The sequence below is a fragment of the Aquarana catesbeiana genome, linkage group LG12, assembly GCF_042186555.1.
Source record: "Aquarana catesbeiana isolate 2022-GZ linkage group LG12, ASM4218655v1, whole genome shotgun sequence".
NCBI lineage: Eukaryota > Metazoa > Chordata > Amphibia > Anura > Ranidae > Aquarana > Aquarana catesbeiana.
In genome coordinates, this window is record NC_133335.1 from 176,752,752 (window position 1) to 176,770,014 (window position 17,263).

General features: G+C 43.2%; 1 protein-coding gene across 2 annotated transcripts in view; it reads right to left on the bottom strand.

The window, feature by feature from the left end:
* The window catches only part of SEPTIN9 (septin 9), a 405,962-nt gene that overhangs the window by 290,037 nt on the left and 98,662 nt on the right, over positions 1-17,263 (bottom strand). The window contains exon 1 of one of the 2 annotated variants that reach the window (XM_073606242.1): positions 3,435-4,129. The exons of the other annotated variant lie outside the window; for it this stretch is intronic. Coding sequence (XP_073462343.1) covers positions 3,435-3,456 — 22 coding nt within the window. The 5' untranslated portion in view covers positions 3,457-4,129. Of the gene's footprint in view, positions 1-3,434; positions 4,130-17,263 lie in introns of those variants that run through there. 2 annotated transcript variants of the gene reach the window in all.

Below are 17,263 nucleotides of genomic sequence, written 5' to 3' on the forward strand. Positions count from 1 at the left end.
GGCGGAGCCTGGCGGCAAATTCAAAAAATGTCAAAATCATAACACATCCCTTTTGTCCAAAGTGCTTTGGCCCATGCCCTGCATGCAGTTTTATGTGATATATACTGTTCTTTCTGCCTGGAAACTGGAGATTGTCCATAGCAACCAAAAAGTGTCCCTTTACGTCAAAAATGGCTTTAGACCAGCTAGAAAACAGCGATAATAAATTAGAACACTTGCAGAATTGAGCGATAGTGAATCGTGGGGTAATTTATTTTTTTACTATTTATTTTTATTTTTTTTAATTATTTATTTTTATTTATTATATTATAATTTAAGTTTTTGTGTTTCATACCCGGGATATCTACTAGACTCTTGTTTGGACAGATTTAAGTGTGTTATTGTTAAGAATTACAGACCTACAATATAAAACGCCAAATTTCCATGCAAAATAATGGTACCGCTTTCAGCACCTAAAATCCGAAATAATCATACCGCCAGGGAGGTTAATTAACCCTTAACTTCAAAGCCAATTCAACTCTCTTAATCACAACCCAAACCTTAAACCCAACACTTAACCTGAGCCTAGCTTCTAAAACCAACCCCAAACTTGAATCTATCCCCTAAATCTAATATTTAAGCTCAGTGTAACCCTTAATATTAACCTCAACCTAATACCAAACTTCAGCCTCCTATATCCAGCCTCAAGTTCAGCCATAATCCCCTTTCTGCCAATAAACTTTCTTCGGGTTAGGTAAAATATGAATTCCAATCTGGCGTAACATCTCCTACAATCTGGAAGCTCGCAAGTGCACCAAGCACCCTGCCTTCAATGCAACGTTTCAAAGTTTGTAAAAAAAGAGAGTGCCAAGGTATTGGGACAGTCCAGATATAGCAGCAAACCAGCAACTGGAGCAGACCTTATGCCTGTAGTGGTCAACTTTCTTGATATGGTGAGCCTCAAGTGCGGTGCTCAACATCACCAAAGGGCCACACCTACATTTCAAAGGATATTCAGTGTCAGAGACAGCAGACACACAGAACAGGTTATAGTCAAAGACCATGGGATTGTTACAGGAGATGGTCAGAGACTGTGGACCTAATACAGGAGAGCTCAGAGGCTGTGGACAGGATACAAGAGTTGGTAAGAGACTGCAGGCATGATACAAGAGATGCTCAGAGATTGCAGATATGAAACCGAGACTGCTGACATGCTTCAGAAGACTGTCATTAGTGCTCTAAATCAGGGCTATAACAGGTCTATAAGGAAACACAGATTAGTGTCTGCAGGGGCCCAGAGGGCCACATAATAAGTGGCAAAGGGCCGCATGTGGCCCTGGGCTGCAGACTGGGCACCAGGGCCTTATATTGTATTAATAATTATAATTAAAGGTGAAGTCCAGCCTGGGCTCGTTTGGCTGGGCTTCTCCTAAGGGTCACAGGAGTTCGATGGCTCGGTTCTCAGTGCAGAGACGCCGGGGGACAGATGCAGCATTGGAACGATGTTGCATCCACCTAGGCAAGTATAATTATGGGAAAAAAGCCAAACCCATACTTCTCTTTTAAGGTTTCCCCAAAAATCTGTCCAGACCTTCCTTTCTAGTTCAGCATCGTCAAGCACTTTCTAATAATAGCAAACACTCTCAGTCAATGTAAGAAAGCCTTTATAAAAGCCTGGGCAGTAGGCAGGCTTCACCAGAGTAGACAGTTGGTTTTCATTATTAATTCTTTAGATGCAAGCACTAGGGAAGGTGACTCAATGAGCTAGCTGTCTATGATGTTCACATACAGGGAAACCTACAAGGCTAACAGTAGCTGGCTAGATTCTTACAATTGAAAGCACACTTTGAGTAGCAGGGCTAGGGAGCTTTTCTCCTGCACTTAATAAGAGGAAATCCCTTCAGTGCTACCTTCTAAAAATCCATGAATTGGATTTGTGACATAGCCGAAATTGTACGTGGTGAGCCCCCTCCCTTTGCCTATGAGTAATGTGCTGACAGCAATTCCTTGGTGACCACATCCTCTCAGTCATTGCCTGACCTGCACATGCTGATTTCTGATATTCTGATCTTTGTTGTATTTTAAACTCATACAGCAGTAGTAAATCAACCAATTCCTCTACGCACAAGAATTAAAAAAATATTCAGTTCCATTCTCAAGTCCTATTTTTGAACTGTTGGTACATTATCTTCTAAGATCCAGACAATCATTTAATTTTCCTGAAATCTTTACCAATACTTTCTTATTTTTCTTCCATAGTATAGCCTTCTAAAGTATTCAAAATTAATGTTGACAAGAGAAGAAAACCATAAAAAAAATGCCCAGACGATGACACAGAGATAATGTAGACTGCGACAAGGTCTGCTCTGCTACAGCATGGTTTCCAGTTTTATCTGCTCACGTGGCAGCAAAATCTGGACCTCCCCTTAAAAAAAGACCCTTTAAACACTGGAAAGTTACTTGTGACAGTGTTATACTGTGGAATAGAGATCAACAAGTAAATAGAAGCACGTTTGGCTAGAGAAAAGAAAATCCTTGTTGGTATGGTTTGGAGTAGGTTACACTGGTCAGCAGTCAAACAGAAGCAGCATTGTAGGTCCTGCAGTGTGCAGTCCTACTCAACACGCCTATATTCTGTAGCATGTTTGAGCGTATTGCCAAGTCGTAGCTGGCAGAGCAAGCAAATTTGTTTTTCTAAAAGGCTGGTCACTAAAAAAACACTATTTCATCTAGAGACAAAAATTCCCCTGCTTTATATTCTAGTTACCAAGAGCCACAAGGAAGTTAGGAGGTCCCACAAGAAGAGGAAGAAACTGTGGAGGACTGAACATTTAGGGGGGAGGGCTTCTCAATACAATAGATTACAAGATGATGAGGGATTTCTGTAGGTGGGCAAGGCACAAGCGAAACAAAAAGATTTTTGATATGACAGCAGTCCACCTGCATGCCACACGCATATCCTTTGTTACTTCATCCATTCAGTTCCAAACTCTCTTACCAGAAAATCTCACAGTCTAATGATGTACCAATGTGAACGGCAAGAACACATAGGGGTTGATTTACTGAAACTGGAGAGTGCAGCTGTGCATGGTAGCCAATCAGCTTCTAACTTCAGCTTGTTCAATTAAGCTTTGACAAAAAAACCTGGAAGCTGATTGGTTTCTATACACAGATATTGCACTCTCCAGTTTTAGTAAATCAACCCCATAGAGATATGACTTTGACAACTACTTTAAATTTAAAGGGCATGACAGTCCCATAGAAAAGTATTAGAATCCCATTGAATGCCAGTATACACTGATACAAAAGAAGTTATAAAATATACAACAGTGACTTACTCTACTTGTCTCCCTATGTAACCCTCTTTCATGCCACAAGGTTCTGTCTTATAAGGGGGATTAGGGTGTAAAGAAAAAAAAAATCAACAAAATGAAATTCTGAACAATATTTCTTACCTGAAATGCGCTCCTTGTCCATCACTCCCCCAGCATCAGTTTATCTGCAGTCCAGCCTCTCTGCCCCTGTTTGGGAGGTGGTAACCCTCTCTGTCCTCCTCCTTCCACTCCCTCGGTCCTCTTTTTTTTTTTTTTTTTTCTTCTCTTGTAGTTCCTTGTCTCACGTTTTCATTTTTTCGTTACCTCCTTCCACTTTTCTCATTCACCCTCTAATGTACTCTCCACTCTGATCTCACTTAAGCGTTGCCTTATCTCCTCCTTCTTCAACGGTCTTCTATCCAGCTTTCCTTTGTCTGTATCTTTACAATTTTCTCTTTCCAAGTCTGGTCTCTCACTCTTTTTCTATTCCGTCAGGCTGTCACTGCCCTCTTTCTAAGTACTTCTCTATTTCCTTCCCTCCTCCTTCCTATTTTATCTTTTAGCCATTCATTTCCTCTCTTCTCTCTTCTTTCAGCTTGACTTTTTTTAACTCTATAAAATAAAATAGTTTATTCCACAAGACTTATAGATTTCTCTTTCTTGATGCTAAGTTTCCTATTTTGAGCGCTGTCATTTCTTATACATGCACTTTGCCTTTAACCCAAACCCTGCTCTCTCAGCTCTGCTCTTGATTTTGAAGTTAACAATCTCTTCTTTCTTGCACATCCAGGGCACTACGCTTCTCTGGCGGCCCTAATGCGTGAAAATAGCTGTCGTCATTGTCCTCACCCTCAGCTGCCTCAGATGTTATAAGCATGTGCTTGTCAGATGCTTGGTGGCATCCTCCTTCTCAAGCAAAAAAGCATTTCATTTATCACAGTTTAGTTGGTTGTCTTAACTCATTATTTTTAACTTTTTGCAAGCTTTAAACATCTTCTATTATGCAGTGCAAAGCCCAAGAGGTTATGGGAATGAGATAATGGTTGAAGGAAGAGGTAATAGCTGTCAGTTCCAGTTTTGTTTAAACTAAAAATAGACTTGTTTGGTCCTAAATTTACCAGCTATACTGCCAGATCTACAGTGGGGAAAATTATTCTTTGATCCCCTGCAGATTTTGTAAGTTTGCCCACTTAAAGGGTCAATAATTGTTATAATAGGTGTATTTTAAATGATAGAAACAGAATATCAACCAAAAATGCAGCAAAAACACGGTACAAATAGTATAAATTGAGTTGCAGTTCCGTGGGTAAAATAGGTATTTGATCCCCAAGAAAATTATGACTTAGTACTTGGTGGAGAAACCCTTGGTGGCAAGCACAGAGGTAAGACATTTCTTGTAGTTGGTGACCAGGTTTGCACACATCTCAGCAGTGATTTTGGTCCACTCTTTACAGATCTTCTCTAAATCCTTAAGGTTTCTTGGCTGCCCCTTGGCAACTCGAACTTTCACTTCCCTCCATAAATGTTCTATAGGATTAAGGTCTGAAGACTGGCTAGGCCTCACCATGACCTTAATGTGCCTCTTCTTGAGCCACTCCTTTGTTGCCTTGGCAGTATGTTTTGGGTCCTTGTCATGCTGGAAGATCCATCCACAAACCATCTTCAATTTTCCGGCTGAGGGAAGAAGGTTCTCATCCAAGATTTTACAATACATAGCCCCGTCCATTAGCCCCTCAATGCGGCCTGTACCTTTAGCAGAGAAACAGCCCCAAAGCATAATGTTTCCACCTCCGTGATTAACTGTACAATCTTGTCCCTGACGTCCTTTGACAGCTCTTCTGTTCTTATCCATGATGGTGGGGTTTGAATGGAAGAAAGAGATTCTGTGGACAGGTGTCTTTTATATACATAACAAGTTGACGTTAGGAGCACCTTCTTAAATTGACAGGACTAATCTGTGTACCACATGAGCACATACTGTAGCCAGTCTGTGGGAGCCAGAATTATTGTTGGTTGGTAGGGGATCAAATACTTATTTTACTCACTGAACTGCATCTGAATTTATAAGATTTGTAATATGTGGTTTTTTTCTGGATTTTTGGTGGATATTCTATCTCTACCATTTAACCACTTCAATACCAGGTACTTTCGCCCCTTCCCGCCCAGACCAATTTTCAGCTTTCAGTGCTGTCGCACTTTGAATGACAATTGTGCGGTCATACAACACTGTACCCAAACCAAATTTTTATAATTTTGTTCCCACAAATAGAGCTTTCTTTTGGTGGTATTTGATAACCTCTGCAGTTTTTATTTTTTGCTAAACAAACTAAAAAGGCCAATATTTTTGAAAAAAAAAATGTTTTTCTTCGTTTTGGTTCTAAAATTTTGTTTTCTCCTTCACCGACGGGCACTGATGAGGCAGCACCGATGAGGGGGCACTGATGAGTTGGCACTGATGGACACTGATGAGGAGGCACTGATATGTAGAACTGATGGACACTGATAGGTGGCACTGATATGCAGCACTGATGGGCATCAGTAGGTGGCACTGATATGCAGTACTGATGGGCAATGATAGGTGGTACTGATAGGTAGCACTGATGGGTACTGACAGACTGCTGTGATGGGCACTGACTGGCGGCTGTGATGGGCATTGACAGGTGGCACTGATTGGCACTGATAGGCAGCACTGATGGTGAGGTACTGACAGGTTTTACTGCTGGGCACTAATTGGCACTGTGATGGGTACTGTCATACGGTTCTTTATGGGGCACTGCCTGGCAGCTTATGGGCACTTTTTAGCAGCTGTGGTGGGACATCTGATGGGGCTGTGATTATCAGCACCGATCCCCCCTCTGACAGGGAGAGCCACCGATCAGCTCTCCCTGTCAGTGCAAACTGAGGAACCGACACTTCCTGGTTCACACGATGATCAGCTGTGATTGGTCACAGCTAATCACGTGGTAAGAAGCCTCTGTCAGAGGCTTCTTACCACGATAAGAGATGCGGCATGTCAGACTGACACGTCGCACTTGCGGGCATGCGCTGGCATGTTATCCTGCTGGACTCCATATGATGCCCAGTCAGGATAACTGAACCAGGCCATCAATCTGCTATAGGCCGGGCGGGAAGTGGTTAAAATACACCTATAATAACATCTATAGACCAATTATTTCTTTGTAGGTGGGCAAACTTACAAAATCTGCAGGGGATCAAATAATTATTATCCCCACTGTACATCTGAGTGTACACATATAATTTAATTCTAATGATAATGTATATCTTGCCACCCTGCCTTAAAGTAGTTGTAATTTCTTACATATTCCCAGTGATGTGAGTGACCTCAGGTGATACACAGAGATGAAACAAATCCTCCAACATAAGTACCTGTTTATCTGCACCCTTCTCTTCTCTACATCCATTCAAAGTACTACATTTATAAAGCATGTCTGAGAGTTCAGAAAAAACTGTAGGGAGATCTAAAATTACACTCTGAAGAGCTCAGTGAGGAGAGTTCTGAGAGCTGATTGGAGAGAAGAGACACACTCGCTTCAAACAGCTCACAGGAACAGAGCTGAGGCTATCAATCTGCTGAAGGTCCCTCCCCTGTCACCTGTTTTCTCTTGGTGTCAGGAAAACTTGTCAGAAGTGATTCATACTGATAGCAGAGAAACAGGGCAGCAGACAGAAATTACAAGAAGCATGTAATGAAATGAAGCATAGCCAAATGCAATCTTGACATTTAGTGCTCTTAACCACTAGCCGACCAGCCGCCATCATTCTACTGCGGCAGGTCAGCTCTCCTGCGAAAATCGCCGTAGCTGTACGTCGGCCCTTTAAACAGCTATAGCAGGCGCGCGTGCCCGCTGTGCGGTGGGGGGACCTGATGCACGTGACTGGCGGCGCAATGTCCGCCGGCCATGCGCGATCGCAGGCACGAGAGCCAGAGCGGGAACACACATCCCCATTCTGTCAGGAGAGGAGAGACAGATCGTCTGTTCCTACTAGTTAGGAACAGCGATCTGGCTCCTCCTCTAGTCAGTCACATCCCCCCACAGTTAGAAACACACACGAGGGAACACAATTAACTCCTTGATCGCCCCCTAGTGTTAACCCCTTCCCTGCCAGGGACATTTATATAGTAATCAGTGCATTTTTTATACCACTGATCGCTGTATAAATGGTCCCAAAAATGTGTCAAAAGTGTCCGATCTGTCCACCGCAATGTCGCAGTCCCGCTAAAAATCGCAGATCGCCGCCATTACTAGTAAAAAAAAATAATAATAAAAATGCCATAAATATAGCGTCTATTTTGTAGACACTATAACTTTTGTGCAAACCAATCAATATACGCTTATTGCGATTTTTTTTTACCAAAAATATGTAGAAGAATATATATCGGCCTAAACTGAGGAAGGAATTCATTTTTTTATATTTTTTGGGGGGATATTTATTATAGCAAAAGATATAGCACTTTTTTTGTTTATAGCGCAAAAAATAAAAACTGCAGAGGTGATCAAATACCACCAAAAGAAAGCTCTATTTATGGAAAAAAAAAGAACGTCAATTTTGTTTGGGTACATCGTCACACGCGCAATTGTCAGTTACAGCGACGCAGTGCCGTATCGCAAAAAATGTCCTCCTCATTAAGGGGGCAAATCCTTCCGGGGCTGAAGTGGTTAAAGCGATTGTAACCTCCCCCAAAAAAAAGATTCTGTTTCTTTGAAGCATGTTAAACAGCATACTGCTTGCACAGTGTTTTCTGTCCATTTCTATGCTTTATAATACCTGGTTAATCCTGCCTGTTCCTGTGTTCCCTTATGTGAACTGACCACGGTAATCGTGGCTGCATGATATCGTGGTCAGTTTACATGTATCCGCAGGGCCGTCTTTAATACTGATTGGACCCTGGGCAAAAATTTTCTTGGGGCCCCCCCATTGCAATTTCACTCTCCACCTGCTCTGAGACATACAATAAATAGCAGCTAGACTTAAAATCAGTTTACTGTATCAGATCAGGCAGAAATTGTGATTGGTTGCCAGCAGTTACAGCATATCCTTACTGCTTATTGACTGGTTGCTAGAGGTTACAGAACACATTATGGCTCACTGAGGTTGCTAGAGGTTATAGCACATCATCTCCTCACTGCAGGGGCCAGGGGAGCATGATATACACATGAATTCCACCTTTATTTACATATCAATGCCGCCGGCCGCAGCTATTTACTTACTTATGCCGCCACTATTTACATATGAATTCCGGTTATTTACATGTAAACACAGTGTCTGCAGATGAGTCACTTGTACACAACAATAGGGCAGAGCTGGGCAGCATTAGTAGCAGCACTTCACACTGAGATATCGGGACACAGCACAGGACTAAAACTTCAAGGGACAAGGGAATTTAAACTGGGATAGTTGGCAAGCATGAGGCAGCTGCTTTGGGCCCCACAACAATGACGGGCCCAGGGCAGCTGCCCCTTTTGCCCTGCCTTAAAGATGGCCCTGTGTGTCCGTCATCCCGCTGTGTTCAGAGTCTCTCCACTCTCCCACTCTCCCCCTCCCTCACTGCCTGTCAGTTCCTAGTCTGTGAGCCATCTCTTCCCCACCACCTCCCCTCCTCTCCTGCCGCTATTCCATGTGGCTTTAAAGTTTGTGATGACAATTACTGGTAGCCCCTCTGTCATAACAAGATATACTGTGCAGTGTCTTTGTCGGTGGCGGCTGGTGCTCCATTTGTTTGGGGAGTGGCAAAAACCAGCCACCCCCCCTCGGTTGGTCGATCAGTCAAAGACCCCCCCACCCCCCGTCGCTCGCTCGTCCGCCCACCAGCCCTGCACTTACCCCAACTAGGTCATGGGCGGCTTCGGCTCCTTCCTGTGTAACCTCCATCTCGGCGGCTTCCCCCTCAGGGGCTTCACCCTGCGTCTCCTCCTCCTCAGCAGCTTCACTGCGGCTCCACCCTGTGTCCCCTCCTCCTCAATGACCAATACGGTCCTTTCTCCTCTCGGCCAATCAGGTCTTCCTTCCACTTCCTGATTGGCTGGGAGGAGAATCAGGAAGACAATAGCGAATATTAATTCGCTATTTTCACACAACTTGGGAGACTCACGGTGCACTGCTCTGCGTCTCGAGCTCACCCTGTTTTGAATCCAATTAGAGCCTCAGGCTCTACTCATGTGCTTAAAAAAAAAAACCCCATTGAAATCCATGCTTCCGGCGCCCTGCATGTAGATTAGGGGCCGGGCGCATGGATGCACACTTTATGGACGGGCCGCCACTGGTCTTTGTTTTCTTTAAATCGTGCAGCTCAATTTCTTCTTTAATATTGCCGCAGTACAGTCACATGACCTCCCGGCTAATGTTAGAAGGGAATCTCAGCCCCTCTCACTGTAGTCCTCAGATGAGGAAAGGAGAGCGGCGGGATGTCACGTGACCACACAGCAGCGATGTGAAAAAAGGTATTTAGTTGCATGATTTAAAAAAAAAAACAAAGACATTGCACAGTATATTTTGTTATTACAGAGGGGCTGCCAGTAGTTGTCATTACTAACTTAACAACTATTTTAATTGAAACAAGTACACACTACAGAGGGATATGCTTTGCTGATATTTCAGGTCTGAGGATTACAACCTCATGTATCTACCCCATATCTACCCCATAAGTACATTCATAAATTGGGTTTTAGCTTAGGGAGGTGCTACAGCCAGCACAAGCAGAAAAAGATGCGCTTTTTTTCCCTCCCACAGCACAGATCTGTACGGGACTGAGTGCTATATGCACTTGGTCTCCCAGCGGATTCTACAAGGTTTTAGCATATTCTGGTAATACTTCTAGTTTAATCCAAACCTGTCACAGTTACAAGAAAATAACACTAAGCATGTAGAGAAATTATGTCAAAGCTTAATTGAACAAGCTGTTAGAAGCTGATTGTCTATCATGCACAGGTGCATCAGATTCTGAGTGGTCCAGTTTTAGTAAATCCCCCCCTGTGTGCTCTTAATTGAGACCAGTACACATTATAGAGGGATATGCTTTGTTCATATTTCATGTCTGAGGAACCATTTTAAGCAGGAAAGTATCATCAAATTTAGCATGGCCAGGCTGTATCCAGCTAGTGCTTAAAGTGATTGTAAACTCTTGTTTAAAAAAATAAATAAATAACAAACATGTTATACTTACCTCTGTGCAGTTGATTTTGCACAGATCAGCCCAGATCCTCCTCTTCTCAGGTCCCTCTTTGCTGCTCCTGGCCCCTCCCTCCTGTCACATGCCCCCACAGCAAGCAGCTTGCTATGGGGGAACCCGAGCCGAGCTGCTGCTCCGTGTGTCCATTCAGACATGGAGCCGCGGCCCACCCCTTTTTCTCCTCATTGGCTGACTGACTTTGATTGACAGAAGAGGGAGCAAATGGTGCCATGCTGCTGTCATGAGGAGGGGAGTCCCGGGCAGCCAAGACACTCTTACAACATTGCTGTATAGTGAAATGGAGCTGCCGTTCAGCCTCTTCCCTGATTGGCTAATTGACTTTGATTGACAGCTGCAGGAGCCAATGGCACAGTTGCTGTGTCTCAGCCAACCAGGACAGAGTCCCAGATGGCCGAGGGATTTGTGGACATCGCTGGACAGAGAGAGGGCTCAGATAAGTATTAGGGGGGCTGCTACACACAGAAGGCTTTTTCTCTTAATGCATAGAATGCATTAAGATAAAAAAAAAAAACATTTGCCTTTACAACTCCTTTAACTGAGAAGCAACAGAGCTGAACTATAAATATTTGTGTCCTTCTCTGACCAGCCAGTAGAAGATTTGTTGCCAGTGGTGCATGCTGGGGCAGGATATAAATATTCAGGTTAATCATGAAAAGATGGTGTATCCTCCCAGTCTTAGTGAGTCTTGGGATAAGTGCTGCCAATGCTGCTAGCCTCCTGGGCCTTCTGCCTCCTAGGAGGGGCTACACGTATCTGGAGCTCTCCTGCCTGGGATGGAGGAAGCTATATTCAAACTGGAGTTCCGGGGGAAAGAATCTCTGCCAGAGGTGGTGTTCAGGATAGTTTTGAGCAGCTGGAGACTGGCAGAGGACTGGTGTCAAGCTTGGAGAATGAATAGAGTCCTCTACTCACTCACGAAGGTACTGCTAAATTACCGAAATTACAATCTTGGGTAAAGCTGGGAGTAGAGACTGGAGTCTGTGCAGACCTGTGCTTTGTGTATCTAATGACCTAAATCCTCTCTCTCGTTGGTCAATTGCTGTAAATAAATACAATACCATTTCACAGAAATTGAGCAAAATCAGCAGCATGGACCACAAGGAGGATCGGGCAGTTGACTGTCCCTCAGCATCCTCACCACTAAAGCAGGGCTATGGACCCTGCTCAGGTCTTGATGACATAAGGACCCTAGCCTACTAGAGTGCGAGGACTGGTATAGCGGTGAGAAAAAGCAGAGGGTCGGGTAAGTCTATTTCCTTTTATTATTCCCCTAGACATAATTGAGAAACTAACTTTTGCAGTGGGGGCACGGGCAGCCCCACTACAAGGAGCTAAGCTTTATCATGGTACAGTGTATCTGCTATTTAAGTGACTGAGTAGGCTTACATATACGTTAGAGTAGAAGTTTCAACAGAAAGCTTTGTTGATCATCCTTTTCCTCTGGGGATATTGCTCTTTGTCGTGTGTCGATTGGTGCTGTGGATGCTGAGATATTACAGCAGACAGAAGTAGACGAATACCAATTTAGATGTGAAGTCACTGATGAATGGAGAAGATGTTGCACAGTATAACTCAGAGATGATCTAGTAGGTCTCTATTCTTTCTACTTATTCGAGGTTTCCTTATGACACATCTAATGCACTAATACACAGAGGAGAGGGGGTGGTGGCTGGTGCTGTGCTGTGGCTACCCCATAGGAACATCCATAAATCGGGTTTCAGCATAGGGAGGTGCTGCAGCCAGCACAAGGAGAAAAAAGATGTGCTTTTATTTCCCTCCCACAGCACACATCTGTATGGGCTATAGTGCTATATGCACTTGGTACCCCAGAGGATTCTACAAGGTTTTAGCATGTTCTGGTGATACTTCTAGCTTAATCCAAACCTGTCACAGTTACAAGAAATTAACACTAAACATGTAATGAAATGTTGCTTCACCAGACACAATCTTGACTCGTTTGGTAAAAATTGAGCTTGTCTCCCAAGCTTTCCTATTGTGTTATTCATTTTTTATAGGTGATCCCATTGGTTGACAGGAAGATTTACAAAGGGTAAGTAGGTAATCTCCTCTTATGCAACTCAAGGCCGTGCTGCTTGTGGAGGTTTAACCTCACTTACTGTAAGGTTAGAGCATTGTCACCAGGACAGGACACGCCTGTGACGTTATCCCCTCCAGCGCTGCGACCTAGGGAGCGTTCCAAACCACCTCTCCAGCTCTCCACCACCATACTATCTTCCTGCCGGCTGGGAGCGACAGAAACAGCGTACCTTCTACTGACCAGTGTGATGGATGCCTCGCAGAGCATTTACCCACAGATATACCCTTCTTTGTTTACCTTGATTTAAGTTACTATGTGATTTTATTAATACATACTTTACAGTCTAACTCAGAGGCGCCTGCTTTTGTTTTTTTCTCACCAGGAAGTGAGAGGAAATCTCTCTATTGGAGCACTGGACAGCAGCAAAACCCTGACATAGTTTCTCACCTATCCCCACTCTATTCAAAGCTAAAACAAACAAAAAAAACTTTTGGCTGGACTTACACATTATCTCTCCAGGATCTACAAAATACTGAAATATAAGTTCAAAGTGGACGGATACTTTTATAAAAGCAGAAATGGAGATTCTATATCATTACCCTATTTCCCTGGTGTCATAAGAAGAGGAAGCAGCTGGGGGCCAAGAAGAGTTGAAAATCTTGTCTTGAGTTGACCCCAGACAGCAGTATGCTGCCTATGACACAACTCTTGCCTTGCCACGTGGTAGGAAAGGCTCTATGTATGGCTCAAACATAACTCCTGCAGTAGATCAATATTCAATTGGCAACACATACTGATATTTCACATACTACAGCTGCAAAACTCTAGCCTTCAAAACACATCAGAGAATGGTGTAAGCTGGAAGTCCTCCAGTGTACAACTAGACTGCACATATTAAATCAAATTTTAACTGTTTGGTTAACTTTGCTTTTTACCAAGGGGCTGCTCTATGGTAAAAGGAAAATAATCATGCAAAGAAATTATAGGCTGTTGTCCATAACAACCAAACATTTAGGTCATATTCTCACCATAACATGCGGAAATGTGCCTTTCCCGCACTGTATGAGATAGATGCACCTCAAATGCATGTGTGTTTGTGGCCACCAAACCACATGGTACTGCAGTACAGTTTGGTGTGACACGATTTGTTAAAGTCATGCCTGCTTTACTTTTTGCACGTTCCTGTATGTTTGGCAGCCCACTAAAACGAATGGGCTGCCAGAAATGAAACGCGTGGGATTGCGTGAAAAAAAATACACATGCCCATGTGCACGTTCTGCTGCCCTAGCTTAACTTAGTGCCATTCCAGCTTTATTGAGTTTTGAAGAAGTACTTGGAACCGCGGTGTATCCCACGGCAGGTTTAACATTAACAAAGATGAAAAGATACATATAAAGACACATTACTTCAGATGAAGGGTCTGATCAGGTCTGCCTGTTAGTTTTTCAGGCAGCCTGATCGGACCCTCCATTCACCTCTCTAGACTGGACTTGTATACATTTACACCCACCTACCTCCATTCCGACACATTCCACTAAAAAAAATGGAAGGGGATTCGTCGTTCTCCATCTAGGCAAATCGGGATCGGAGGGCAGCAGAGTCTGATTACACCTGACCGCTCATAGAGCACAACAGACTCAGTCTGTGTCCGCTCTGCATAAACTGACCTGTCACCTGCCTGCTCTGTCCACTGATCCCCTGCTGATCCAAACAAAGTGTGCCCCATGTGAAAGGGGTCCTATGCATGAAAAGGACCATAATCCAAGCAGACATATGAATCGGGCAGAGGCATCGTTATCAGCCATCCAAATTTATTTAATGTGTACTAGACATTGGAAAACAAAAAACAGGAATTTTGATACCTACGGGTAATAGCAACATTTTTTTTCCGCTCATTAACCTACACTATATTTTAAAACTGAATGAAAGGTACAGGCATACTCCACTTTTAAGTACACAATGGTGTTTATTTACTAAAGCTAAAAAATGTGCCAAATCAGGCTCACTTCTGCATAGAAACCAATGAGCTTCTAACCCCAGCTTGTTCAATTAAGTTTGGTAATAAAACCTGGAAGCTCATTGGTTTCTATGCAGAAATTAGCCTGATTTTGCACTTTCCAGCTTTAGTAAATAAACCCCATTGTGTACTTAAAAGTGGGGTATGCCTGCAAACAGCTTTTTCTGTCCATCCCATCCAGAAATTTACACAACTCTGCCACACAACACCACTCTGTCTGACAAATCAGGAGACCTGTTTTTCCTCTGCTGAACTACCTGTTTGTGATCTTACTTTTAATAATCACTTTTTTCCTTTATTAACCACTTCAGCCCTGGAAGAATTTACCCCCTTCCTGACCAGAGCACTTTTTGCGATTCGGCACTGCGTCACTGTAACTGACAATTGCGCAGTCATGCGATGTACCCAAACAAAATTGACGTCCTTTTTTTCCCACAAATAGAGCTTTCTTTTGGTGGTATCTGATCACCTCTGCGGTTTTTATTTTTTGCACTATAAACAAAAAAAGAGCGACAACTTTGAAAAAAAAGCATTATTTTTTACTTTTTGCTATAATAAATATCCCCAAAAAATATATATATAAAAAAAAAAAATTTCCTCAATTTAGGCCGATACGTATTCTTCTACATATTTTTGGTAAAAAATAATCTCAATAAGGGTATATTGATTGGTTTGCGCAAAAGTTATAGCGTCTACAAAATAGGGGATAGATTTATAGCATTTTTATTATTATTTTTTTTTACTAGTAATGGCGGCGATCTGCGATTTTTATCATGACTGCAACATTATGGAGGACACATCAGACAATTTTGACACATTTTTGGAACCATTGGCATTAATACAGCGATCGGCGCAATTAAAAATGCATTGATTACTGTAACAATGTCACTGGCAGTGAAGGGGTTAACTTTGTTCCCTGGGAGGTGATTCTAACTGAAGGGGGAGGGGACTGACTGGAGGAAGTGACGGATCGTGGTTCCTAGCTAATAGGAACACACGATCTGTCACTCCTGTCAGAACAGAACAGGGAAGTGTGTGTTTACACATAACAGCTTCAACTCTTATGGGAAGGCTGTTCAAAAGGTTTAGGAATGTGTCTATGGGAATGTTTGACCATTCTTCCAGAAGCGTATTTGTGAGGTCAAGCACTGATATTGGGCGAGAAGGCCTGGCTCACCGTTTCCGCTCTAATTCATCCCAATGGTGTTTTATCAGGTTGAGGTCAGGACTCTGTGCAGGCCAGTCAAGTTCCTCTACTCCAAACTCGCTCATCCATGTCTTTATGGACCTTACTTTTGCGCAGTCATGTTGGAACAGGAAGGGACCATCCCAAACTGTTCCAACAAAGTTGGGAACATGAAATTGTCCAAAATGTCTTGGTATGCTGACAACTTAAGGAGTTCCCTTCACTGGAACTAAGGGGCCAAGCCCAACCCCTGAAAAACAACCTCACACCATAATCCTCCCTCCACCAAATGACAAAGCAAGGTCCATGAAGACATGGATGAGCAAGTCTGGGGTGGAGGAACTTGACTGGCCTGCATATAGTTCTGACCTCAACCTGATAGAACACCTTTGGGATAAATTAGAGCAGAGACTGCGAGCGAGGCCTTCTCGTCCACATCAGTGCCTGACCTCACAAATGCGCTTCTGGAGGAATGGTCAAACATTCCCATAGACACAGTCCTAAACTTTGTGGACAGCCTTCCCAGAAGTGTTGAAGCTGTTATAGCTGCAAAGGGTGGGCCAACTCAATATTGAACCCTATGGATGAAGTCAGGGATGTCATTAAAGTTCATGTGTGTGTAAAGCCAGACGCCCCAATACTTTTGGTAATATGTAAACAGCTCAATTTACATTTCCGGCTCAATACCAGTGTGCCAGCCCAATGAGTCCTGTGCGTGTGCGAGAGTGACATCACCAACGCTGGCCAATCAAGTCATCCGAACATCGGCACCCTGAATAAGCCAGGAAGAAACTGTCGGCACTGGCAAGGGACCTCATGCCCGTTGGACTGTGGAAGCAAAGGTAAGTATACCTGACTTTAGTTCACTTTACATAACGCTCACAGGTCTCATCCCCAGCCTGTACCTGGAAAGTAAAAAAAGAAACAGCACACAGATGAGATCATCATCACTCTGCTCTCTCTTCCTATCAGCATGTGCCTTGTTAGCACACAAGCACTGCAGCACAGATGACTGGCTGCTTTTGCTGTTTCTGTCATTCACAGTCAGAGCTCTGCTGTACAAGGTCTGCAAGAGGCTGGTGCCAGAAGAAATCCAGGTACTTACATTACTTGTTATAATAAAAAAATACATTTAATTATGTATCAATATGTGTCTGTATTCTATATGTGCCTGGAGTTCAGCTTTAAAGCTCTGAACTGACAATTCATCTTATGCAAAAAGTTTGCACGAAGTAAGCAGTGAGTTCTCAAACTGATAATTCGTTCTGTTGTTACCATGGAAACAGGCAGGATATAAAGAACAGAGATGGTAACACCGCTCTCAATTTCCTCCTACAGCCCATGCAGTGTTGGTGGGGTGATTATAAGTCAGCGGTCTGCAAAACTGGGCTGTTCAAAAAATGCCAAAGGGCACCTTACAGAGTAACATTTCTGTACATTTCTTAGTCTGTAATGGCACCAACATAGTATACAAAAAAAATATTTTTTTTTGGTTTTTAACATCATATAGTAATTAGTA